We start from the raw sequence: 26,742 nt of genomic DNA, 5'->3' as shown, positions 1-26,742 counted from the left end.
ATTTCCTTTGAGCTCAGTTCTGGTCACAGAAGTGCCAAACACCTCCAGACTGTCACAACCGAAATGATGCCAAACTTTACAAGTGATGCAGGAACAAAATGCCATTGACTTGCCACCTCCTCTTTTCCACAGACTGATGAGGCTGGCAGTGTGGTGCTTGTCCCAATGGCTTCACACAGCTCTAGATTTCCTTTGAGCTCAGTTCTGGTCACAGAAGACACCTCCAGACTGTCACAACTGAAATGATGCCAAGCTTTACAAGTGATGCAGGAACACGTGATAATCAGTTATCACACATCAGTACATAGTTCCCTGGGATGTACCAGTGACATGTCCCAGCCATCTAATACTCCAAGTCACATCAGGGCATGGCCCTGAAATATTCACCAGATGGTTCAGTTTGCATCTGACTAAACGCTCATCTTGCTGCTGAACAAATACAACTGGCCATGCTCCCCAGCCATTGCATCCCCAACAACCTGTGTGAATAGTTTTTAATGCCAAGAACAAAATAGCACTGACAAGTAATGACAAGATAACCTGAGCTGCTGTTCCTGTTTTTGCAGTAACTGTCTCCCACCATCTCTCTGTGCCGGCTCATGCACAGTTTCAAGCGTCCAAGCTGGTGGTGGCCAGAGTGAAGGAAATAATTCCTCTTAGTTTAAAGAGAAGTCATTTACCTCATCCAAAAAGCCCTGGAGCATCCCTGTTCTTCAGTATCACAGTTTATTTTGCCACTTTTTACATATTCTGCAAGAGATCTTTTAATATTTTTAAATCAAATGCTCTGATTGTGGGATGACTGTTGAACTTGCCAATATGATTTTGTTAAGAACACCAAATATCACTTCTCCTCTCAGTTTCTGAAACTACTTGGCTTTCCTAAGAAGAAATTGAGAACTGCTCTAACAAAACCTGGGGAAGCTGACATCAGTAAAATTTGGGAACTTATTTCTTAGTCTGTATTTAAATCTTTGATGAGTTAGATCAATGCATGTTTTTATTAAGTACCTTACTGCTTTGTCAACCTAAGGTTTCAGGCAAGTTATATTTCTTTTGTGCTTCCCTGGTAGTAAAGGTCAGTGAAAGTTATTAACTTTCAAAATGCCTTTTGGTATCCATTTCTCTCTTACTTGGGCAGAGGATTCCTTATACTCTTAATAGTTGTACTGATGATTTTCATACAATGGGACTGATGACAGGCTAGGGGAAATCAGGGCTGATACAGAGCATTTGGAAAGCCCGTTGCAGAAAATCTGGAAATGTAGCCAAGAAGAATTTGTGAGAGGAAAACAACTGATCACCTCCAACCTTATAATTTTGTTCATCTGTTCTCTAGCACCTGTGCTGAATCATGTAGCCTTGCAAGTTAGTCCATTATAGTGGCCATTAAAGGAAAGATGCCAGTGAACACAAGAGGTGAGAAAGGAAAGGATGGGAACCTTGATGGGGATGTAGAGGTGGCAACATTGTGCAATGCTGAAGACATGGGGATACACTCATTCTGGTGGAAAATGTGATGTGCAGAGAGAAGAAATGACCTTCAGAGTCACTGGCTGACACTGTGAGTCCGGACAAGGGAGGCAAAAGAAATTCCAGGAACTTTTGGGGGCTCCTGGACTTGCTTTGTATTTGACTGCTGGGGCAGCAGGAATCCAACAAAAGCTCATGTGTAGCTGTCCCTCAGGACAGCCTCTAGGTGCATGGGCAGCTATTATATCTTAATTTCTGATACTAATTGTAATGTTTACAAAGTATTGACACAAACAGTGACATAAATCACTTACATTATCTTTACATTTCATTTGATATGTAGAAGCAGGAAGACAGAAGAACAGGTTTTGGAGATTCGTCTCTTTTTTTCAGAGAAGTGTGAAGCTGGCACAGCAGATGATAGACACAGCTGAAGGAACTGTGGTCCTTGGGCACTCTTTTTTTTCAGTGCACAGATATGTTTCTGCAGCATGGTGCTTTCCTGACTGTCCCTCTTGCACCCTGTGCTGACTGTATTCCATGGTCTGAGTGACAGATACACAAAAAAGACTCCACTGGAGTCCTTGTATATTGTCCATGAATTTGTCCTTTCTCTTTAACACAGAACAAAATGGAATTTTTTTGCCTGTTATTTCACTGCAAACATTCTAACTTGAATATCATATCTCACCTCCACAGTGACATGCAGGATGCAGCAAACAGTACAGGAGATGCCCCAAGAAAACTCGAGCCCTCCCAGCAGGCAGTAGGAAATTCACCATTACCATTCCCTGGTGACCAGGGGGCATGCTGAGGCAGTTTTCTTAGCTTATTTTTGCTATTACTAAGGTGGGATTTAAAGTGTTCAGCAACAGCTTATGAGACCTACAGTTTTATCCTGTTACAGAACAGCACCCTGAAGACCTATTTTACTCTAAATTTTAAAAAAGCAAAAATCTATTTATAATTTATCAAATTAATTCCATTAATGATTCCAATATAATTCTTATATTCTTAAATTCTGAAATCTTCTAACCAAGCACATAGCACAATAAGCATTTTAGACACTAACAAAATACTGATAATAAGAACAAAATTGTTTCACCTGTGCTTTTTTGTGGTTTACTTTGTTCTCTAACAAATTGTGAGGAAAAAGAAATATTTTTCCTACAACCATTTTTGCTTTCAAGTACTTTGTTAGAAAAAAAATCTATTTTCAGTACCAGTAGAATTCATCATATTATGACAGGAAAGCAAAATTGTTTCATTTATAAGATCTTGTAACAGCATGAAGCTAACCCCATGGTCTCTGAGACAGAAATTCTGCCAGCTGTAGACTTATAAAGAGCCAGCAGAGAAAAAGAAGTTTCTCAGATGGAGCTGTTAGTCATGATATGAAGAATGTGTGTCCCCTACAGATGTTATAGTTATTTGCATGATAAATCCTGATCATCACCGTAGGAATTTTGCAGCCTTCTTTTAAGTTAATGCTCAAGTTCCAATTAATCTTCTTTTGACAATATTTGTCTAATATTTCAGTGTTAAACAACATTTCCAGGGTTACATTTGCAGTGAGCCTACTGGGTACTTTAAATGCTGTATTTCTGACTTTGTACTTGCTGCAGAACGACTTCTTTTAGTTCTTCAATGCTTCACAAATATTTCTAGGAAAGACAAGTATAATAAGCATTGATAAATGTTTATTAAGGGCATATCTAGACTTGCAAGTTAGCTGGAATTAACACTGGGGTTAATTTAGAGCAAGCAATAGTTGTGGAACAACTCCCTGGGAAAAAAAAAGTATTTATAATAAAATTACCTCATTCTCATGTTCAACACTTGAACTGTTTTGAGTAACATAAGATAAATGAGAACAAAGCATGTTTGTTCCAGTTTGTGGGATCATTACTTTACTTAGGAATGACAGTCTAGGGAATTCAAAATGAAATGAGGGATGTGAAAATACCTTAAGGTGTCTCCAAGAAACTTGAGGTTGCATAAATACAGACTCAGATGCCAGCAGCCCTTTTTAAACCAGCACTACACTGACCCTTTTCAAAGGCCTGTGTAATGCAGAACATGATGCTACACAGGGCACTGAACCCCACACACAAAAGAAGGGTTTTTTACAAGGATGCCATTGCACATGCACCTTGAGTGAACAGGGTGCATTCACTCAGCAGGAGGTCTGGGATTATTGTCTGGTTTGGGAAAGTTATAGCAAATTCTTTGGTAGGGAAACAAAACCAGATGTTGCTAGTATCTTCACTTCTCCTCTGCTCTTACATATTGGGAACAAAAGAGAAACTTAGAGTCCTTATGCCATCTGACTGTCATAAACAGCTTCTTGGTGGAAGAAATGAGTGCTCTCCCTGTAAAGAGGAGGCAGCTGTACCTCTCACAATGATAAGGGGGTTTTGAGCCTTGGTGTTGCTTGGTTTTAACATCTACCCTTGGCTGAGGGTACCCTGTGCCAAGAGACACAGCACTGATGAGACCAAGGCGTTAAACCTTAGTAATTCTCTGTTCCAAGTACAGTGTTTGGGGCAAAGATGCAAATGGGACCAGGAGCCCAGGAGAAAGGCCTGGTGACATGTACTGAGCTGGCTCACACTACAGTGCAATAGTGCCAAACTTTTACAGCTACCCTAGGAAAAGCCATGCCCCCGCCTTCACTGCCAAGGGAGCGGCAGGCAGAACAGTGTACCTAACAGGAGCACTGCTTCAAAAGAGAGTCGGAAAAATACTTGTAGCTTAAGCCAGCAAGCAAATTGAAGCTCTGCAGAGAGCACTTTCCCTTCAGCAGAAAAGCAGACATGTGACTATTCTGCTGCACACCCTAGTTTTGGTGACTGCACTAAAATAAGGGGGGTAATGGCAGAAAATGTGTGAAGCTGTCCCTCATGCAATCCCTCTGTTTTGTCAAGATCCAAAAATCAATCTTAGCATAGAGTTTATTCAAGAAATATTTAAAGCAAGTAACCTCAAACTCACAGACTAAAGTCATAATAGGAGCAAGATGACGCAAGTATCCAAGATGTAGGCATTGGCTATTTAAATGCTTCCTGCTGTAGATTTCCCTCCCGTTTAGTTCCAAAGATAAAATCTAATATGGAAATAAAAAGCTACGTAATACCTCACATTTCAAGCCCACTGGGATAAAGGAACTGGGATAAAAGGAAACTTGCTATTCCATAAATAACCTGATTAATATACATTGTAAAATTCATAACATTATAAACAATTATAATCACTGCATTAAGCAAACTGTATAGAAGATAACATTGGCCTAAAACAAAATTGCAATAATAGTATCAGGTTTCCTGTTTAAAACAGACTTTTTCATCTTAACAAAAAATGTATTTTGAATTACCTTTTCAGGCAATGGACATTTCACCTAGCTTCAGGATGATAGCCTATTCTTAATTTACTACAGTTTAACTTTAAGGAACACCTAGGAATAGTGAACTGAATAAGTAACAGTCTCATATTAGGATATCTGCGTTTGCCTCCAACTGCTCCCCTGTTTGCTGTCCTGTTTTTTTTTGTCTTGCTAGATACACATTAACCTGTTAGACTGACCTTCACTTCCCTCCCAGTCCCTACAACACATTACAATTCTTTAAAAAGACATCTTGGAAAGACTGCCTTTTGGTAATCCTCCTCAGCTGAGCTCTACACACTGGTCTGGCATGCATTGTGTACCTGCATCTGTCATGAAAATTTGATGACAAATCATCTGTTTCCTGACAAAGAGGCTGCACTGACTTCAAATTCCCATGAAATGTTTTTGTCCACCAGGAAGAAAAACATTCCGCTCTATTGCAGTGATCATTTTCAAACTTCTATTCTCCATTTGCTTTAGCCTGTATTATCATTTATTTGTATTATAATTTTTCTGGATCAGTTAAAGCCTGTTGCAAGATACATCTTTTCTATCATCTTTTGGGAAAATGTAAAGAGACCGGAACTAATGAAAGGAATGAAAGCAAATGTTTCACAGTAACAATGCTGTTTTCAGAGGGTGAGAAATGAAGATCCTTTTTAAGGCTGACCTACCCCAGTTTGTTTAAAACTAAGCTGAACTTGAACTGATAAACTACTCTTTTGAGATTAACCTGAATAGTGTACATTCAGTAAAACACTGTAAATGTAAACATACCTGAATTGGAGTCAAACTTTGTTTCTGACCTGAAAATGAAAATAAAAAGATCATAAGTTACAAGAACTGCTTTATGCCATAAAAGCCATTTGTCAGACTGATCCCTCCAGCAAATGCCATCTTTAACCAGACTGTCTAACTCTGTACATTAACACTTAATGCATTTAAAGGCATTTAAATCCAAATAATGACTAATCTTCAATATTTTACTGTTTTCTATGCTGTAATTACAAAGAAGATATTTTAAAAGACAAATCACTAAATGAAAAAAATATAAATTTGAACCAGGATTAAATTATACACTGTGAATCATAGCATACTGTTGTTTGTATAAATTAAATAGTTTTAATTAATTTTTATTTTTGAAAAGTCATTAGGAGGATTTAATTCATTCATGAATGTTTCCAATCTATTTTTGAAGCAGATACCGTTTCATTAATGTCATATGTATTGTAGCCAACGATCTGTACTTAATTGTGCAACATCCTAGGAGGTTTTTGTTTGTGTGTGTCTTCAATTTACTCATTCTGCACATAGGAGTAAGTGGTTTGATTTTCTTAAAAGTGGAAAGTGGGGGGTGGGAGAGAGGAAGGGAGCCAGACCTAAATTTTAACTTGTTTTAAAGTCTTTACAAAAAGACAATGATGTGTGCATTATGCACCATTAGCTTTGGTCGTGCACTGCATATTTTTCTCTTCCTAACAAGTTGTGTTTTCTTCTAAGGGCTTAGCACTTAGCAAATGAACCCTATAACCTGTATATTTAATAAAAGGAAGAAAAAATTAGCCCTTGTGGGAACATCATGTTTCAGATATCGGTTAATAATACTTGTAAATGTAGAAGCCTTTGAAGGTCTCAATTCAACTGTGGGAAAACTTAAGTTGGGTAATTACTCAAGATGCTGCTGATGTGCTGTCAAGCAGAATTAACCCTATGACTAGGGCTATCTACACAATCTGCTACAAGACAGCATTGTCTATATTGAGCCCTCAAACCAATTAACAGGCATGTTCCAATCAGATTTATATCGCCCACTAACAATCAGTTGCACACATGGTCATGGCCGTCACAGCAGGACACAAGGCCTGACCAGCAGGAGACCTGTTAAAGCATGTTACGTTGGCAGCAAAATGCATTTCCCCAGAAATTCTAAGGAGGAAGTACAATGTTGGATCCTTCTACATTGCATCAAGGAAGGGACGTATTTTTGGGAAGTTACAGTCCTTCTTTTTTCAGAAACAAGTGTCGCTAAAAAACTAATTGCAGATTTATTTTCAACTTTTATTTTACAAGCTAGTACATGCTGTTACATGTTGATGTCTTTTACGTGCACTGTACATTTTTAGATAACCTGCACTGTAATTGTATACCAAATATCTATGCTACAGCAAATAAATATAAAATCAATTATAATTTGAAAAATAAACAGGTTCACACTATTAAAGTCATCAGAAAGGAAACAACTCTCTTCTCCCATCCTGCTCATTCTGCACCTTCTTCCAGTGCTCACAATATTTTGTCTTAAATATAACTCTCAGGAGATGAAAGGTGAGAGGGAAAAGACATATCTTCATAATTAATATTTTTAGTACTACCAAAAGCACTGAACAAAGAAAGCATGTTGCTGACATGCCTTCACAAATATCAGCAGCAGTAACTGCCCAGGGCACCAGCCCATGCTCAGTTTGGCAGTATAATTCAATTGGTATTTACACCAGCAGGATGAAGTCCCCACCCTGTGAAATGTGGTAACCTGGGGGAAATTCCACTGAGTTAGAATTAAGCCACTTATTCAGTGTTTTATTTACAATATTCTCCTCAAACTGCTGTATACCTGCCTACACTATTCTCTCTTGCTCATCACAGTATCAGCAACACCTCACTACTACAGACAGACACAATGTACGAATCTTACCCTCGGGATCTGTTTATCTGCACAATCAACTTCTTGTTGCCTAAATTATAGATACTCCCTATTAGTTGGTCAAACAGAGCTCTTGCTTCTCAGCCTAAATGCCTTGTTATGGACACATGCACTGCAATTTGTGGCTTCAACAAACAGGCCCAAGGGCCAAGGTGGCAGAGCACACATGGGGAGGAGGGTCACGAGGGTCACTGGGCACTGTAATGAGTACCAAAGCTCCAAACAGTCATAAATTACTGGACAACACATCAGAAAACTGATATGGGGGTGACAAATGAATCAAACTTTGTCTGGCAACAGCAGAATAGTTATGAAAGAAAACACAACATGGGAGGTAGTACTAGGAGCCATCAAGAGCAGGAGGGTCACCTATGTTATAGTCACCATTTCCCCTTGGGAAAACAATGTAAAATTTAGAACACAGTATTACAGAAACTGTTAGAGATCTTAATAAGGCACAGAAAAAGTGGAGGAAAATGATGAAGCATCTTTGGCATTGTAAATAAGCAGCAAGGGCAGATGTGAGAGAAGCACTCTGCAAGAACACAAAGTAACCTTGACTCCTTGAAGGAATGACAAAGCTTACAGCCATTTTAATGAAAGCAGAATTTAGCAGCATTTCCCCCTTCTTCCAGGATTTATATCTGCTTCTCAACAGCACATTAGACAAAATGTCAGAAACTAATTGCGCATGGGTGTTAAAAATGCTCAACTAAAATATGGTCATTAAATAGGATAAAATTAAATACTGAAAGTACATTCCAAAGGGATGTTCTGCTGCATACAAAAACATTCACTCTGACTCCTTTGTACTTTTAAAATTACATTAACTAGAATGAAAAAACTCAGTACATTGTTTGTTATCATAGTACATACTCTGATATCCAACCTAAGCATCCTGCCAGGCAAGATGCACATTACATATCCAGGTCCTGACTGTACAAATTGTCTTTTATCATTTATCACAACCAGAGGAGAGCACCCCAACACCACACCCCACCGTCCCACCCCCAAATGAACAGATAATAGCTTTCTGCATATTTTCTCTACTTCTGTCTCCTATAAAGGAGTATTGTGAAAGCCAGGTAATCATTCATAAATATCTTTGGAAAGGAGTCTTATGTGCATAAAGAGGAACAAGAGGGTATTTATGAAGTGCTTTTCATTTCTAACTTCGATATGGCTCAAATACACACAATACATGGCAATACAAATGTCGAGTAGGCTCAGCTAGCAACGCAAAATATGCGAGGAAATAGTGAGCTACTGGAAAGATTTAACTAAGTGCAAGCTGCTGCAATACTTGTAAGTATCTCAGGAATAATTAAGTCAAACACAAACAATAGAATATATGATGGTCATTCTAGCTGTACTGTAAAAAGGTGCAGGGTTTCAACCTGTTTCTTCTAAAAGACATCGTATACCAGAGCTTCAGATTGCCAAGTACTAAGAAAGAGAGAGAAATGGAGTAATGATGATCATCATGTGTTTCTACAATCTGAATTTTAAACTACTGCCTTCCTAAGTATGACTAAACTGCAGTTGTTCAGTGCCACATATTACAGTGTCGACAGATACACTACAGCTGAAGTTAACACAAATCTGCTACTTGTCAGGGAAGCAGGTTTTAGTCAAAGAGAGAGGGAAGAGGACTTACTGCAGAATCTCTGCTGCTGTGTTACAATTGCTTTTCATTTTAGCTTTCATGATGAAGTATTTATCAGGTTTGTATAGGTTTTGTTGAGGGAACATAGGGAACAGCCTTTGGAAAGCCCACAACTCTCTCAGAAAGTACACTGCAGTTCTGGTCCTTGCATTTTAACATGGAAGAAGTAATTTTTTTTTCTCTTGGCTTTATTAGGCCTTTGCATTAGCAGTATATACCAGGCTGTTACTTTGCAAGTCTGTGCTTCATGTGTGCTAAACAGAACATTGGTAGGGGCAGACATTCACTATACTACTTCTCTCTGAAAAGGACTTTGATAAAGATCTGTTACAGTCATAAAGATGATGCATCATTGTAGGATGATATTTACAGGAAAATGGACATGTACTAAATGAACTAACCTATAATTAAAAAATATTCTAGTCTGGAGACTTACCATGTTGATTGTAATGCTAGTATTAATGACTGTACCATGTATACTTAAAGGAATTATGAGCATGATTGAGAAAACTAGAAAACATGTGAGAGTGCTTTGTCTTCTCTCATTACACCTTTGGTACTCGATTTTCAAAGAATTGTATTCCATATTGGCATGAGCAGTTTGCTGAAGAGATGATAGTCTAGCAGGCTCCTGATGCAATCCAAGCCAACCCATGTCCTGGTCCAGGTGACCGAGCAGGATACAATCAGTCTTCTCTCTCCCATGTTTGCCTCCCAGTGGTACAGAATACACCTAGCTGCAGTATCAGTGTTCCTGCTACAGCATTGCTAGCAAGCTAAAGAAGGCCAGGAGAGTAATGCTCAGTTGTGAACATATCCCTGAACACTTCATTGGCCCTTATCATGCTGATGAGAACTCTAGACAGGACCTAGGCAAAATGCAGGGGAGGCTTAGGCCAGGGACCGCTCCCCAAAAGCAGAATGAACCAGGCCACTCTGTTTCAGAGTAGAGGAATTGATGTTAAAAACACAAGCTATGTCTTGTCACTTGCCTTTAGGGCCAGAGAAGAGACGTTTGTCCATTTTATTTTTAAGTATAGACATAACCCTTCTGAAAATGTAAACCATTACCTGGAAAACAGTCACTCGTCATACTCATGAACTGAAGCTCCAAATAGCTTCTGGAAGCTCCTGAAAGTCAAGCTTCCAGAAGGAAAAATGCAGCAGTACCTGATGCAATCCAAGCCAACCCATGTCCTGGTCCAGGTGACCGAGCAGGATGCAATCAGTCTTCTCTCTCCCGTAAGAAAGCTTAAAGACCATTCATTAAGCATGCAGCACTGGTGCAAGGAAATTCCTTGTAGAGATCTAGCCTGATGACTGAAATCCTTCCTTGTCTTGCAAAGGCAAGAGTGGTACTATGTTAATGGTACAATAACATTGCCCAGCCACTCTTTCGTTTTCTCTTGATTGGATGTCTGAGAGATGTTGAAAACACCTGACACAGCTCAACAAAAACCAAATGAAAACATTACATGGATAAGGCTGCTGCTATGTCTGCTAGTACATGTTCAACACCATTACCAATAATTCCTTCCAGGAAGTAATAAGGGCAGCAGTGGTTGTTTTATGAAAACTTGGTAATTTAGTCTTTGGCCCTAAAAATTGAAAACTGACAAAACAATAATATTTATTTTTTTAAAAGGAAATAATTCTCCCAGGCTTCCCAGTTTCCATCTATATCACATCTTTCTCAAAGTCCTGCATATGGTAAAGGACATGATCATGGTTTATTAAATATGGAATAGATTGTCTCCTATGGTAGTAGCGTCTATATCACATGGAGTTCACTCAGGTCCATTTTAACCTTCTGTTTCCATGGCTATGGACAGAATGGTATTTAAAAAAAAAAAAAAAAAAAAAACAAACAAACCAAAAAACTGATGTAACTATTTAGGGATTTATAAGACCTGCACGATCAGGGAATTTGAGAAGTCCCCAAGCTTTAAGAACTAAGCAGAAAGAGCAAAGCTGGGCCTGTTGCTACGTTGCGGCCAGGGGACAGATCCTGTGGTGTCTCAGAACTACTCACAGATACTTCCCAGAGCTGGACATGCCTAATGCCTGTCTCTCTTGTACCATCATGTGGATTCTCAGTTATAATACAATAATATATATTATTTACAATAATATTATCTGCTATAAGCTAGTAATATAGTTGGACTCTTGTTCAGGCCTCTCCTCAAAGAGAGATTGAATAAGCTGTCTCTCCTGATTTTCTTATTGCTTTAAGGACTTAATATCTTTGAGGTTTAATAACTACTTCCATGAAAAATTTGGCTGAAATTGTCAAATAGATTAAATTATACAGTTTTATTATTACAAAAGGATTGACATGGAGTCAGCATTACATTGTATTAGTTCCTTAATAAGCCTGGTTAAAGAAAAAAAATTCACTATTGACAGATGATGTGATAAATTCTGTTCTGCATATTGATGAAAAGCCAAATTCAAAATGAGCATTTTAACATCAGAGAATTATTTAGGTTGGACAATAATTTAAGATCATTAAAGGCCCAACCATTAATCAAGTTCTGCCAAGTTCACCACTAAACTGTGTTTCTAAGTGCTACATCTACATGTCTTCTATCACCTCCAGTGATGGTAAAGAGTAGTCTCTGGGTGAGTTCAGCCCAGAGAGACAGAATGTCTTTAATGTGAGAGCTATAACTATAAAAATACATACCTTCTGCAGTCATAGTCCATAGCAATCCACCCTACCTGATTTTTACTTGAGGTACATACATGTGCATAATAAAGCATAAAGTAGGCTAAAACCAGCTGAAAATTACTTCTTCCAAGCAGAGTGACTGATGAACAGTAAATACAAAGCAGAGTAAATTTTAAACAAGGGAAAAAATATATCAGACATAAAAGTTTACAAAGAATATGTTGTACTTTTATACTGAAAACAGCAATGAAATTCATACTAGAATCAGCATCTATACAAGGATGGTAGAATCAGAATCTATGCAAGGATCATCTTGTGTACTCAGCACGGTGAGGATGCATCTCCTGTTCAGTTTCGGGCACGCAACAAGAAGAACATTAAGGGAATGGGAAGAAGAATTAAGAGAAGAACATGCTGGAATGTGTCCAGAGAAGGATATGGATGCTGGTGAAGGATCTGGAGCACAAAAAGGATGCTGAGGGAAGGCCCTATCACTCTCTAAAACTACCTGAAAGAAGAGTATAGCCAGGTGAGTGTTGAGCTCTTCTCCCAAGTAACAAGCAACACAATGAGAGGAAATGGCTTCAAGTTATACCAACGAGATTTAGATTGAGCATTGGTAAAATTTATTCATGGAAAGCATTGTCAAGCACTGGAACAGACTGCTCAGGGATGTGTTTGGGTCACCATGCCAGAAATATTTAAAAGGTGTGTAGATGTGGCACTTAGAAACATAACATAACATTCCTACACTGGTGAGAACCAACCAACTTACTTCAAACAAATGTCATTAAGTAGAAACTGCTGAGTTTGACAGTCTTCTAAGGAAACTAAGACACAGTGAGGACAGATGAAGTTGCTCAAGTAGTTCTCTTGGATCTTACTAGAGAAACCATATCATTGATGTCATATGGGCTCTCCTAGATAGATAAACAGTGCTGATTTTTTTATATGACTTCCTCAACGAATATGAAGATCAGTAAGAAAGCTTAAAGACCATTCATTAAGCATGCAGCACTGGTGCAAGGAAATTCCTTGTAGAGATCTAGCCTGATGACTGAAATCCTTCCTTGTCTTGCAAAGGCAAGAGTGGTACTATGTTAATGGTACAATAACATTGCCCAGCCACTCTTTCGTTTTCTCTTGATTGGATGTCTGAGAGATGTTGAAAACACCTGACACAGCTCAACAAAAACCAAATGAAAACATAACATGGATAAGGCTGCTGCTATGTCTGCTAGTACATGTTCAACACCATTACCAATAATTCCTTCCAGGAAGTAATAAGGGCAGCGGGGGTGGTTTTATGAAAACTTGGAAATTTAGCTTTTGGCCCTAAAAATTGAAAACTGACAAAACAATAATATTTATTTTTTTAAAAGGAAATAATTCTCCCAGGCTTCCCAGTTTCCATCTATATCACATCTTTCTCAAAGTCCTGCATATGGTAAAGGACATGATCATGGTTTATTAAATATGGAATAGATTGTCTCCTATGGTAGTAGCATGAGTCATGGATTTCACTCAGGTCCATTTTAACCTTCTGTTTCCATGGCTATGGACAGAATGGATTTTTGAGTAATGTATAAGAAAGTGCCTTGAACAATTAAAGTAGGCACAACCTTGCAAATACAGTTGGCCTTAGAAAACACTAAGGATTTGGGTGGCATAGGTGGCTCTTTGTGAACTGATAGAGAAAAACACAGCCTTGCTGTGAAGACCGTCCAGCCATGGTAAATGTGGCTCATAAAAAATTAACACAAGCGGGTATGGTTGATAAGTATAAGGACTTTTTCTTTGGATTATTAGTTGTCTATCAGATCCAAGTTCTGCACTGAGACATGCTCCAGCCACAGCAGGTGAGATCCAGTGAACAGAAAGCCATGAAAAAACACCCTAGAGAAAGGTGAGGACAGCAGGGCTCCTTCTTTTAGCATAAGCCTGCAACTAGATTGGAGTAAATGTAACGCAAAACTGCATAAGGACTGGCTTGCAGGAAAGGACATTCTCGAGATTAGTTTATTGGCTCTCTCATTTATTGCTTTTTTAGGCAGCTGTACTGGGATGTACGAGACTGCATGGCGTGAAAGTTCAGAGATGGAATAATAAGATTCAAGAGCATGATTATGCATTTTATGTGTGAGGCACCTTTGATTGTGGAAAAACTTAAAGCATGTCCTCCATAAAACTTGGGAGGTTTCTCATAACACTAGCACAAGTAGGTAGATGAAGAGATGTGACATTCCTAATTGTTTCTTTTATCTTCCATGTGATAGAGACAAAGTTCTATTTTAAAGACTTACCAAAAAACAGGTCTTTCATCTGGAGTGTAAAATTCATATGTTCCCTGACCTCGTGTGTCACATGGTAATGAAACAACGTAAATCAGAAATGTTAAAAGTTGAAGTTTGTTAATATTACTGCTGAAGCTCCAGTCTCTTTCCTAGTTAAACTGATGGTCCATAGTCCAAATATATATATTTACAGATTACAAAGACATAAAGACAAAAAAATTAATAGACAGCAATGAGAAACAAATGTAAATGCAAGTTTCTGATGATTATTTGGAAATTACAAAAAGAAACCACCAAAAAAAAATCCCATGCCATCACAAAAAGTACTCATATTTTAAAGGTGAAATAGACTTTCTTTGTATGGTACTCCCATCTTACTCCTAAGGAAATACTTCAGTAATTTACATTTTGTAATTTACATTTTTGGCAAAAATGTAGTAAGAAGCACATATTTTTCATTTTCTTATCTATGTTTCCTTCTCACTTCTTTTTAGCTGTCTGGGCTGATTCAGTGACCAAGATTCAGAAATCTATATTCCCTGGATGAGGAAGACATCATATACTGATATTTTGAGGTCAATAAACAAAAGAAGATGGACTCCTACTGGCTTCTGCATTTTTTCCCACTGTTGTCAGCCACTTCAGAAAAACTGGCAGAATTAGATGTAGGCCAGAGGTAGCAAGAGTTCATAAGGCAACACAAAGACTTTGGGGGACTGAGTTAAGGCCAGTCTAATCTCAGTACACAATAGGTGAGGTTTTCACCTGTTTTCTTCACGTGCCCACTAGCCTGGGAATTATTAAAATTAAAAAATAACTCCCCTCTTTCTCTCCTCCCATAAAATCCACAGGAGTCTCAAAGAGATTCTGAAAACAGAGACATTTCCTTATAGCTCATTTTAAAAAGAGAAACCCAACTCGTTAACTCAAGACTATGCCAGACCATACTGTGCACTTGAGATAATCACAGATAAGTCTCATATTGCAGTTTTTTCCCATTGTGAAACTATTTTGAAGGCAACTGGAAACTGGAAACTAGTTCACATTAATTTATGTATACTACTGCTGTCCAAAACTCACCCATCAAAACCCCCCTACTCTTTCTCCATCAGATGATAGAAAGGAAGACAGTCTTGAAGATAGAAGGTGAAATCCTGACTCCATTGTATTCGTTTGCTAAATATGAATTTGCTTCAACAGAGCCAGGATCTCCCCGCAAAAGATTTAGCTATAGTGAGCAGTGGAATGTCTAAGTGGCAGAGTAGAAAAACAGGTTATGGAGAGTTTGGATCCCCATTTTGCACCCTCAAGCCAAGGACCATAGTAACACTTGACATGAGACTGTTGACTTGGCTGTGTCTGTAACCATCAGATTTTCAAAAGATTCACTTATTACCAGTTCCTGTAGGTAATTCTTCTGACAGAGGAATCAAACATTACAGAGATGAGGTGCTTCTTTCATTTAACAGTCTCTTGAGGACAACTATCACTACCACATCTGGTGATTCTAGAGCTACATCAATTGTATTTTTCTTTAACCTATTACTGGCACAATATTCTGTATTATTAGTGCTATCCTGACCATCCTGCTTCATGCTCTTGTAAAGGTACCTCTTTAAGTGTGAGGGACTAAATTAGAGTGAACTGAGGGGGAAAAAAAAGAAAAAAAATTAAATTCTTCATCAGAATGAACACAAGCAGCCAGAAATAAGAAAAAGCACATAAACAACAACTGAGTCTGTGGAGAACAGTGCAGTGATCAAAGGAATTCAATCAGCACTGCTTCTAGCATCAAACTTAGGGCCATAATTCCCACAGTACTTCTAAAGTGTATTTTTAAACCAGCCCTCCGTGTGTGCTAATTGGGATGAATGGAAATTCAGTAAGTAATGAAATTTTACTCAGTTTTGTTTTCTTAACTGCTTGAATTCTAAGAAAAAAGCATCCACCTTTTTCTCCATTATCAGCTAAAATGCTACATGTAAAATTCAGCATTGCCACCGGGTATCTCTTAAATCTACCTGTAAGTAATTCTAACAGTCAAACCTCAGTATTGGTTGACACAGTGAAAGACTGTTACAATTACTGGCATACAGAAAAAAAAATTAAAGTAATATTTTTTTCCTGCCATACTTCCTCTTTTACCTGAATGTCATCTTCCTATCTTATTTATCCTAAGTTTTTATATTTGCTATGAGATTAATTTTACTACAGAATTATTTACATTGTATTTACATTGCTTCTCTTGTGTTCCTTAAAACATGGAATGACTTCACCATTCTGTGATTCTATGAAATGACCTTATACAATTACGTTTTAAACATATACAAGATAGTACATAACCTAAGAGACAGAAATCTCAAAACTATATTTAGCATACTCACTTGAATAAAGGAGTTCCACAAACAACACATTTGTATATTCCTTGAGCTTTATGGTGTGTGTACTCCCCCTCAAAGGCACTGGGAAAACAACAATACTATATTTTAAAATTAAATAAAGGAATTCAGTTTTTTTAAATTTTTTAAGTAGCTGAGTGTTTAGAAAAATGTTATAGAAGAAGCCCACGATTTCTAAGTTGGCAGCTGTTTTTTATTAAAGGTAGCAAATAAAGCAGGCACAGGAAAAGGGGAATGTCCTCGTTAGTGTGCCTCGGATGTTACGCATCATGCAAAAGGAAGCAAATTGTGCCACAGTTCAAAGGCTGGAACTACAACAAAACCAAAAAGGATAAAACAGAAGTCTTCCCCTATCTGGCAAGTGAAATGTCAAGTTTTGTAAACACGGATTGTTTGGCACGTAGCTCAACCTGCTGCACCTCGCGGTGTCCACATCTGGCGGCGCGCAGGGCTCGGCGGCCGCAGTGGAGCGAGGTGTGAGGCCGCCCGGGCGCTGCAGAGCCGTGGCGCTGGGTCAGGCCAGCACCGGCTGCCCGTGTGGCACAGACATTGTAGCTGAAAATGAAATAATTGGTCCAGGATTTCAAGCTGTGCGCGCCTTATATTTTCAGTTGAAAAGCAATATTCCAGCTTTAAGGGAATATTTTTCTAAGTTAACAATCTAAAAGGCTAGGAGGTCATTCACCTAATACGAATCAGCTGCGCTAGCCCAACAAAAAGCCTATGTGCTCAGCAGCTTGTTTTTATTATCCTTTCACCCTTTTTATGAGGTCCAATTTTTTTTATAAACAGGATTTTTAAGAATGACCTAATCTCCGATTGTTTGTGTGCATTAAATCACGTTGTTGGTCCCGTACACAAGAGCGTGGAGGGCTGGGGGAAGGCAGGACAGGTCTCCCAGCAAAGGCAACTGTCCCCATGCCCTGCCAGGGCTGCAGCAGGATGGAGACGGCTGGGGAGGAGAGGGGGACTGTCCCCACCAGCCTCTCTGGCACGTTCAGCCACCAAATTCAGCGCTGTCAGGAAGAGGTTTGCCTATTAACCAGGACCCCACGTGCAGCAGGGAGTCCTTTCAGCTCATGAATGAAAACAAGCAGTTACATCATTAGTACGTTTAGAGGAGAGGTAAAGCCAGGGCCTTACGCCAAGCTCAGTGGTATAAATTAGACAACAAAAAATGGCTGGGTCTTGGCAAGTTACCTTTGGCTGGAATCAGCTGAGAGAGAGAGACTTTATTCACTAAAAACAAATCTTGGAAGTCTGTCCTTTTTTTTCCCCTCCAGGACTTGAGGCTGGGTTCCAGCGACTAAAGCCATGTGAGGGCAGTTATTGAAAATTTTTGACATTCCAACCACAAATGAGCCAATAAATACCTTCTCCACATGTGCTTCAAAAAGAAATTGGAGTGGGGTGGAAAAGAACTAAATTATGCTACCTTCTTTCTGCAGCCAAAACGTCTATGCTTACAATGGCCACCTTCAAAACTCCAGCCTCCTGGCACAGGGCCATTTCCCTCGTGGTTCTGCTTACTGCAGTGTCTTCCAAAAAAAGTGTACCTAAACCACTATTACTTCCACACGTTTTGTAGTAAACTAAAAACAGACTCTAAATATGAGCCTGGTGACTTTATAAGACATGCAGTGTTCATTAAAAGAAAAAGTCACACAAGACCCTTGGCCCTGGCCCCCTGTTGCAGATTCTTGTCTTTGCAGTAGTGTTAATTTGTAGGGGTTAGTAAACAAGTGCAGAAATCCTGGAAGAAGAAAACAACCAGCAAAACTTGGTAGGGAAGGTGAGCAAACAGCAGTAAGAGGAGGGGTGGAAAAGAAAGATGCCTGTGTTTTTAGATCAGAGTTTCCTTCATCCTGCCTTACCTTTCAGTCCCCTTCTCCTGAGTGACATGGTACTGCAGGGGTGTCAGCCGCTTCCTCAGCTCCTCCTGGGAAAAGACCACCTTACAGTCCTTTTTATCCCTACATGACCCTGCAAAAGGAGAGGATATGGGAGAGGGAGCCTTTTTAGCTTAAATCCTGAATAATTGCTTTGGCAGACAGCCACAGTATAGCTTCTGCATTCACTTGTCAATGACCAGGCTGGTCCCTAATGCACAAAGAATGGCTCAGCTGAACTGCAGCTGATTATTTATTCAAATATAAGTATAGAAAAGAATTTTTATAGAGAGCCAGGTGATTCCACTGGAGCAGTGACAATGTGCTACAGCCAAAGCCCTTTGGTGTGTTATACACTAAATTGTTGCGCACACAATCATTCACAAGAAAGTACCATTTTTCGACCATTAAAAAAGATCTGCAAAAATCCCAACTACAGCTGAAACATTCTTTACAAGACATCTATATTGGAGACTTATGGTAATGGGCATATGATGTTTAGCCACAACATCTGGCAATTTCAATACCCTTAAAAGTAGCTGAAAAACAATTCTAGCCTTCAGAATTACAGTAAGGTTGATTTAATTTCTAGTTGCATCCTCATCCTTTATAATGTAGCTTTTTTCTTTTTTCACTGTTGAAGCACTAGAGTAGGAGTCCTGAGGAGTAAGTAATTTCTTTATGCACAAAGTTGTACAAGGTTCAACAATAAACTTGTTGCAAAATTTGTTGCAAAGGAGGTTGCAGTTGAAATTACCCTCCTCTGAAAATCTAATCTTAACACTTTGCTTAGTTCACACAGAAAATCCAAGGAGTACATAAGAATTACTGTAAAAAAATTGACATTTCTATAGTGCAAAAATCCACATTGGGAAAGCAAAAAATAATCATGAGGTTACTTTTGGGAATGAAAATTTCCAAAGTAACAACATAAACTGCAAAAATATTCAGGTAACTTTGATAAGCACTGGCAAAAATTAGCTGACAAAATACAGCAGGGAAAAAGCACCCTAATTATGACAGTAAGTAAAATACGGTACAATAAGAAATAAACACTCCCGACAAAAATATTTTTTGCTAGAAATGTATATACACTCATAAAAAGACCAATTGTGTTCCCAAAGTAGAGGCAACAGAGCTACCCATCTGTATGTCATTTAGTACAGGAGGGGCAATGGCAGGTTTAAATTACATGGTATTGGATTGCAATTTCCTAACATTGGATGCTTTTCTGCTTTTTTACCTTGAGTCATTACTAAGGAGCGTTCATAAAAAGTAGCTTAGAGCACAGATGCTTGCAAATCATTTAAGAAAAGATGTTTCTTTCTTCCTCCCCCTCTTCTTTTCTCAATTTTTTAATGTGTGGGGGTGGGTGAATAGGGGAGAGTGAAAAAGAATAATGCTGTTGGTCACTACCGACTAACCCTAGGAAGTATTTTCAGGAAGAAAAAAGTAAAATTGAAAACATCTGATTGAAGTAAATAGTGCAAACATAAAAAGCTTTACTAGTGAAAGAAAAGTATTGAAAAGAGACTTTATTTCATAGATTAGAAATTACTTTTGATCTAAACATTCTTAAAAACAGATTGTTTTCCACTCTGACCCATCTCATTAGCTGTGCTGCAGAGTCTTCGTTTTAATGGCAAGCTTTGAAAGAGCGCTGCTGTATGCCTTTGTTAGCTGCAATCTTATTTGGGAGAGGGATAAAGATTTCATTCCAGGTCTCTTTGTTTGTCTTTCAAGAACCACTAAAGCAGTATTCACACAAATTTTGCAGGAATGTGCCCTGTGCCATAGCTTACAAATTATTTGGTTTTGGTGCACTTAAAGGTCACCTTCCAAATTAGCAAAATTTTCCTACATCCTGGCTTTTCAACCTTAAATGTAAATATTGTTTCCTAACTGTAAGTGAGGTTTGTTCTTTATAACATTTGGTTGCTTATTTAAGGATGTCAAACTTTGGAGGTTTTTATTCTCCAAACGTGCAGGACTCGAGGACTAATAAGTCTTTCAAAGTAACAGGGAAAGGAAGCATATGCATTATATAAATAGCTATTGTTATCTTGCATTACGCAGCTCAGAAAGAAACTGTTTGAGAAACAATCTTTTCTCTACAATTTCAGTTTTAAAAAGTAGTCTAGAGAGCAACAAAGAATCTTACGAACCAACATCTCTTCAATTTTTAAAATATCTACAATAATAAAAAAAAATAAATTCTATTTGCTACTTAACTGCTGCTGCTGCTACAACAAGGCAAACTAAGCATAACTTCACTTTGAACAAAGAGAAAATACTGAGTGTTTTGTAAAATTGTCAGTATGCCCCCTTTACATTCCTTAAATAATTTTTCATCTTGTTTACAAATTTAATGTTCTCCAATCTGTGGGTTCACTATATGCATAAAAAAATTTCTAGATGCCACATGATCCACAACAATGTTCAGAAGTAGGAAGCATGTTAAAAATCTTTTGTATGCCTTGTTTCAATAATTAACCATATGTTTTGTAATACAATTATTTATGTCTGCAGGGGAATTTTGCCAAACTACACTGGGGTGAAATGCAACTGACCCCAATAAAGGATTCTTCAAGTTTGTAATTTGAGTATTGATCAACAAAAAGTTGCACTATAAATTATAAAGGAAATCTCTTGGTCCAGCCTTCAGCATTCAAGAATGGCCCTATTCAATTAATTGTACTTACTATTTAACTGCTGGCAACAAACAGATAGCTCAATATATGAATCACACTATTTCCCTATTGCTGTAGAGGCAATGAGGTAAAGCAAGACTCATCCCTGACTGCAGAGGATATAAGGGTATTTTATCTGAAATGGGGATAGCCTACAAGCTCCTATAAAAATGCAATTAATTGCAGAAACTAATAGATTTGATTCTAGGAATATATTCCTTCAGTTAGGAAAAAAATTACATGCAAAAGGGATAAAAGTGCATATTTTTTGGTAAGAGTGTTTGCTTCTGGTTTTGCAGCTGTTCCTTTATGACATGAGATGACTGTCACATTCAAGGCAACTGTTTGTATCCTGGGAAGGGACAACATAAAGCTACACAAAGATGCCCAATATAAGAAAAACTGCCACTAGTAATGGAACTGTTATCGAGCTAATTATTAAACTAGAGAATAAACAGGCAGGCTGACCACCTTCCTACATCTATTTCTCCATAGATGGGATGAGGTGTGGGCTCTGGGAAGGGTCCATACAGGCAACAAAATGCTTCTGCAGCTCAGCCATAAAGGCAGGCTTAGAGTTCACTAGCAAATCATAGCGTTTGAGGCAAATGAGAGAAAAGGTCATCAGTTCTACAAACAGCATTATATCAGTGTGGTTACTGATTAAAGGTGAGGCTAAATTCAATGCAGTATGAGCATAAGAGAACCTGGATTCATAGGATCTATATTAGCACTCTTGTTCCTTGGAGATGGTGCTCTCAGCAATGATTTTTAGAAAAGCCCAGGACAGCTATGCTCTGAACTCCAGTTAGATGCAGCTGTTAAGAGGTGAACTCCCTGCAAAGGCAGACGAAATCCCCTTTGATCCACTGCAGGATAGGAGGCCAGATTAAATCTCTCTAATCAGCACCCCATGGTGCCTTCTTTGGGGTTGGCACTCCTAAGAAGAGCAGTGTGCAGGCAGCTCCTTCAGTCCTCTGGCAGCGGCTGTATCAGTGCTAAAGGGACTTATGATCCTGGAGCAGGATGGAAGGCTTTGTGAGGAAAAGACCAGCCTCACAAATCTTCATGAAAAAAAAAAAGGCTGAGGAGGGTGAAGCAGACATCAACAGAAACCCTTCTTGGAGACTTCACAGTATTCTTGTGTTTAGGAATGGGTGGTTTTTTTCTGAAAAGCAAGGCAGTGCATGCTGCCATTTACTATTCACCTGCAGACTATGGGCATTTCAGGGTTCAGCTCTATAGTCTGCTGTACAAATTAAGTGAACAGAAAGTATTTTCTGGGTGTTGACCTGACAATGAAGACATTAAGCATCTCACCTCACATATAATTTCCAACTGACTTTTCAAAGCTGTGGTTCATAACATTCCTTCCTTAAAAGCAATCACAAGAAAACCAGCAACAAGATATGTTCAGACAGACATCTCCAAGTTAGCAGACCATTACTCCTCAACTCAGTCCCTCACCTGTTCCAACACACCAGAGGTTGGTGATTAGTGTCTGACATGCCCTGAAATATGGTGGCATTTTGCCTGATAGGTTTCCTATATCAAACATACTTTTGAACCATTCTAACAATTTTCTCTTGAGTTTTGTTGCTTCCCATCACTGAAATTAACTCAATATTTCAACTGCATGGAAGACACAACATACATTTTCCCTCTTCTATCTATGCTTATATTCCACTAGCATTAATGGACATTATGGTCATGCACTGAGCACATACCACTCAGACTTCCTGAACTAAATACAGCAAGATCAAATGCTCCAGCAGAGCACAGCCATATGATAAATCGGACTTCTAGTTTTCAGTGCTATTTCTTTTACTATAACCAAGCAGTTTTTTAGGGGCCTTACAGTACCTTTTGGTTTTCATATCTCACCCCAGCCCCAATCCTGCCATGTGATCTGTGTAGGCAGACAGTTCAGAAAATGCATAGCTACTTAAGGGTCTATGACTGTACATGAGATTATAGGATCTGACTCTAAGTATACATCTTTTTGCTTCCCCATCTTTAAGTCTGTCCCATTATGAGCGAGTCAGACCTCGGTAAAGTGATGGTAAATTACCTCAAACTGATATTAAAAGGAATTCCACAAAGTTAAAAAATATTTGCATACAATTCTTTAAATAAATATCCTTACATATGCTATTGCTAACACTTAGTATTTTTAAAAGTGGAATCCCTCATTTCTTATTACTTCAGATTTCATTTCACAGTTTATGCCTCTTGTTGCCAGTTTTGCCTCACAGTCTGATTAAGAAAAGGCAAACTCATAATTCTCTCTCACATATTTTAATTTCTATTTAATTTCTTCTCTGCATTCTCTAGTCTTCAGCCTTGGGAGAAGGCTGCAGTGTTCTCTCACTGCAAACAAGCCAGGAACTTAAAAAAGAACAACTCTTGAGAATGGTTACATTGCAAACAGTTCTATTGGCTTGTATTGGGAAAACACAGTTTTATAAAATCTGTATTTGACATGATAGTTCTTTTTATAATCCCCTCACGAGCCATTTCAAATTACCTTAGCCTGCTGGTGACTAGGATAAATGTAGCAAAAGAAACAGAAACTTCAGTTTCAGAACTGCCTCTGAAATGTTTGGAGGTCAGGTTTAAGTAAAACTCAAACTTCATCTTTAAAAAACCCCTGTAAATGTTTTACACATTGAAAAACAGATCTGTGCTTCCTTTGCTTTCTTGCTGTAGGTAGCTAACTCCCACCTGCTGTTGAAATACCATTTGCAGTTTCATGCAAGCATTAGAAGTAATGGAGCGAAGACCATTTCCACTATATTGTGCGTTGAAAATCCAAAAGCCAGGTACCAGAACAGCAGTTTGAATTTTGGGTCAAATTCCAGGTTCTATCTAAAAAGAACACCACCCAAAAACTAACTGTCTTTAAAAAAAATTATTTGCTTAACACCAGGAGGGTCAGATGGTCACAAGGGAAGGGCAAGCCCCTTCCCTGCAAACTTGCAAACTTCCCATACAATCAAGTAACAGAGCTGTCACTTTTTTTTTTTCCACCTGGTCATCAGCATAGCTCTTGTTTAATTTAAAAAAATTTTTTTCTAACTGTCTTTAAAAAAAATTATTTGCTTAACACCAGGAGGGTCAGATGGTCACAAGGGAAGGGCAAGCCCCTTCCCTGCAAACTTGCAAACTTCCCATACAATCAAGTAACAGGGCTGTCTCTTTTTTTTTTTTTTCACCTGGTCATCAGCACAGCTCTTGTTTAATTAAAAAAAAAAATTAAAAATCTCCAAACTGCCAGCTCATGCATCTCTATGCACTTGTTTTCTCTCCACAGAAAGTGATACTAGGATCCCAGCAGGCAGGCCCATTTAGGCAGCATCTGTTGTTTCCACAGGTCTGCAAACCTGCTTGCAGCAAGTTACACTAAGGCAGCCATGCAAGCCAAAGGGCCATTCCCTGGAAAAGAAATCTGAAGCTGCCTCTCCTCCCTGTGAATGTGAAAAGCATTTAACAAAAGACTGAAGTGTTTTGCATAGTGGGAAAGGGGGAAAGAAAATCAGCTCCTTTTGTCCTCTCCAGGCATGTCTACTTTACTTCCATGTCTGACATCAATGAAATAAATGTTACTACCAGACACGATCTTGGTCTCACAACCTTTCCAAATTATAACTACTGAGAGGAATCCACCACCACCCTGCATTAGCTGGTGGAGATGAAGGCAGCTTCCTCTGGAGCTTTTTGAGCTGTCATCTTCACTAGTGTTGAAGCAACAACAGCATGTGGCTGCTCAGCAGAGGTTGGTGAATAGAAGAACCTTCAATTAAGTGGAGCAAAAGCTCATTATGTTATAAACTGCCACATTTGTTATCGTTTCTGCTGAGATGGCCAAAGACAGAGTGCACAGGGCAGCTGACCTATTTGCCTTACTCTTGGATGCAAACCAGGCAAGACAAGATCAAGATCTATTGGTACAGCAGTGGAGGGGGGATATTTATAATGATGGATTTCTCTTCCTCTCCCCCCAACAGATAAAGACACTTTTCTTTTGCTGATATTATCCTAGCACCTTTCACAGGCACTACATTTGTTTAAATTAAAAACAAGAAAGACAGAGACACTGAACACTCTTTATCTGGTCCGTAGATTTCTGACAGAATCAATAAAAGGGTGCCAACATATGGAAAAGCATTTTATTAACAGTGGGATCAAGGTGAATTTAGTAAGAGTGTTTTATGCTACCTTTTGCATTTAAAATATTTCAGTAAGTCATCAAAATAAGTTTATTCACATAGCTTTAATAAAGGTTTAACCCTGCAGCAGAAACAATTAAAAAGTCAGCATTTTCCAGCAGTAGTGTGTAGCTTATTTTGGCATTCAGGTTGTTGCTAAATCCTCCTGCTGCTTCCTCCACAATAGTGATGTGTGGCCTGTGAAATGAGCACTGGATTTCAAGACTCAAGGTGCTGCAATCTGTACTTGGAATGGGGGTGGAGGAAAGGAGAGAGCTGGGGGAAAGTCTTTCCTCCCCTCCAGTTCTCCATAACAGCCCAGATCTAACTCCCTGAAAAACTTGACCTGTCTCCAGCTGTGGAGGGTAAGGAACACTTCTGCAAAAGCACTGCCTGCTCTATGGCCTTTCATCCCACTTCTCCAAGCACTGAGGGACATACTTAGCATGAAGACAGGAACTGCTGTGACACTCTGCTCCAGTTCATGCTCTGCTATGACCAGCACAGAAAACACTGTAGCTCACTCCCCTCTCAATCTGCTTCAGGACTAAAGGTAAAAGAACAGTCAAAAGGGGTTGTAACTGCCAACTTCATTCCCTAATGGGCCTTCTGTATTTCCTTATGTTTAGTTAAAATTCAGCCATGCCTTATGGGTCGAGAAGATGGGGTCAAGTCCTGTAAAAGGCTTCAAGAGGATTTGGTCAAACCTTTCCCTGCTCTGCTCTCCTTGGGACTCCCTGACCTGGGCCTGAGCATTGATGGGGGAGTTCTTACCCACAATGCACAAAGCTGCCAGCACCAGACCTGGGCTGCCAGCACCTCCCGTCCCACAAGAACCTCTTCTCCAGACAGAGCAGAGGGCACCTTTGTACCCTAGCCATGCATCCCTACCCAACACAGCTTCTTTTGAAGGAAATCACAGACTGTGATACATATTTAGCTTGTAACTAAGAACAGTTTCCCCCTTCTTAGCATTCTCTGGGGCATGACTCATCTCTACTCATTTACCCCTAGATCATGGTCTGTGCTGTAGCAACCTATGGTTAAGCTAGCAGCTCAGGTATGGCAATGTTTGAGCCTCTAGTGCCTGATTCCCAGTCCACACTCTAGGTGGACATTTAAGGTTCCATCAAATTCCAAGCTCATAAATTCCCTAAGTGATCATCCCCTCCATTGTTTCCCAACACACTCTGACTGACTTCAGGGCTCACATTCACTTCTTGCATGTTTTCTTGCTTGTCCTCCCTCAGCTCAGCAATATAGAAAATCTCCTTTCTTTGTGTGTGCTGTCGTCTCTCCTTTACATCACATTCTTCTCTGAAACCTTCATCACATGCTCCTCAGAGAAAAGACAAAGCCAGGAGTT

The 26,742-nt window shown here is 39.0% G+C and overlaps 1 protein-coding gene across 5 annotated transcripts in view; it reads right to left on the bottom strand.

Moving 5' to 3' along the window:
* MSRB3 (methionine sulfoxide reductase B3) overlaps nt 1-26,742 on the bottom strand; it is an 88,948-nt gene that overhangs the window by 36,452 nt on the left and 25,754 nt on the right. For all 5 annotated transcript variants that reach the window (XR_005626959.1, XR_005626960.1, XM_039703810.1 and 2 more), the window contains 3 exons: nt 18,464-18,572; nt 16,575-16,652; nt 5,636-5,664 (listed from right to left, as the gene is read on the bottom strand). Coding sequence is in view for 3 of the 5 variants with exons in the window: in XM_039703810.1 (XP_039559744.1) it covers nt 5,636-5,664; nt 16,575-16,652; nt 18,464-18,572 (216 nt within the window). In the remaining 2 variants the exon portion in view is untranslated. The remainder of the gene's footprint in view (nt 1-5,635; nt 5,665-16,574; nt 16,653-18,463; nt 18,573-26,742) is intronic.

This window comes from Passer montanus, unplaced genomic scaffold (genome assembly GCF_014805655.1).
Source record: "Passer montanus isolate IOZ18808 unplaced genomic scaffold, ASM1480565v1 scaffold17, whole genome shotgun sequence".
Classification (NCBI taxonomy): Eukaryota; Metazoa; Chordata; class Aves; order Passeriformes; family Passeridae; genus Passer; species Passer montanus.
The sequence above is the reverse complement of the archived record's forward strand: the minus strand, read 5'-3'. Positions and strand labels throughout refer to the sequence as shown.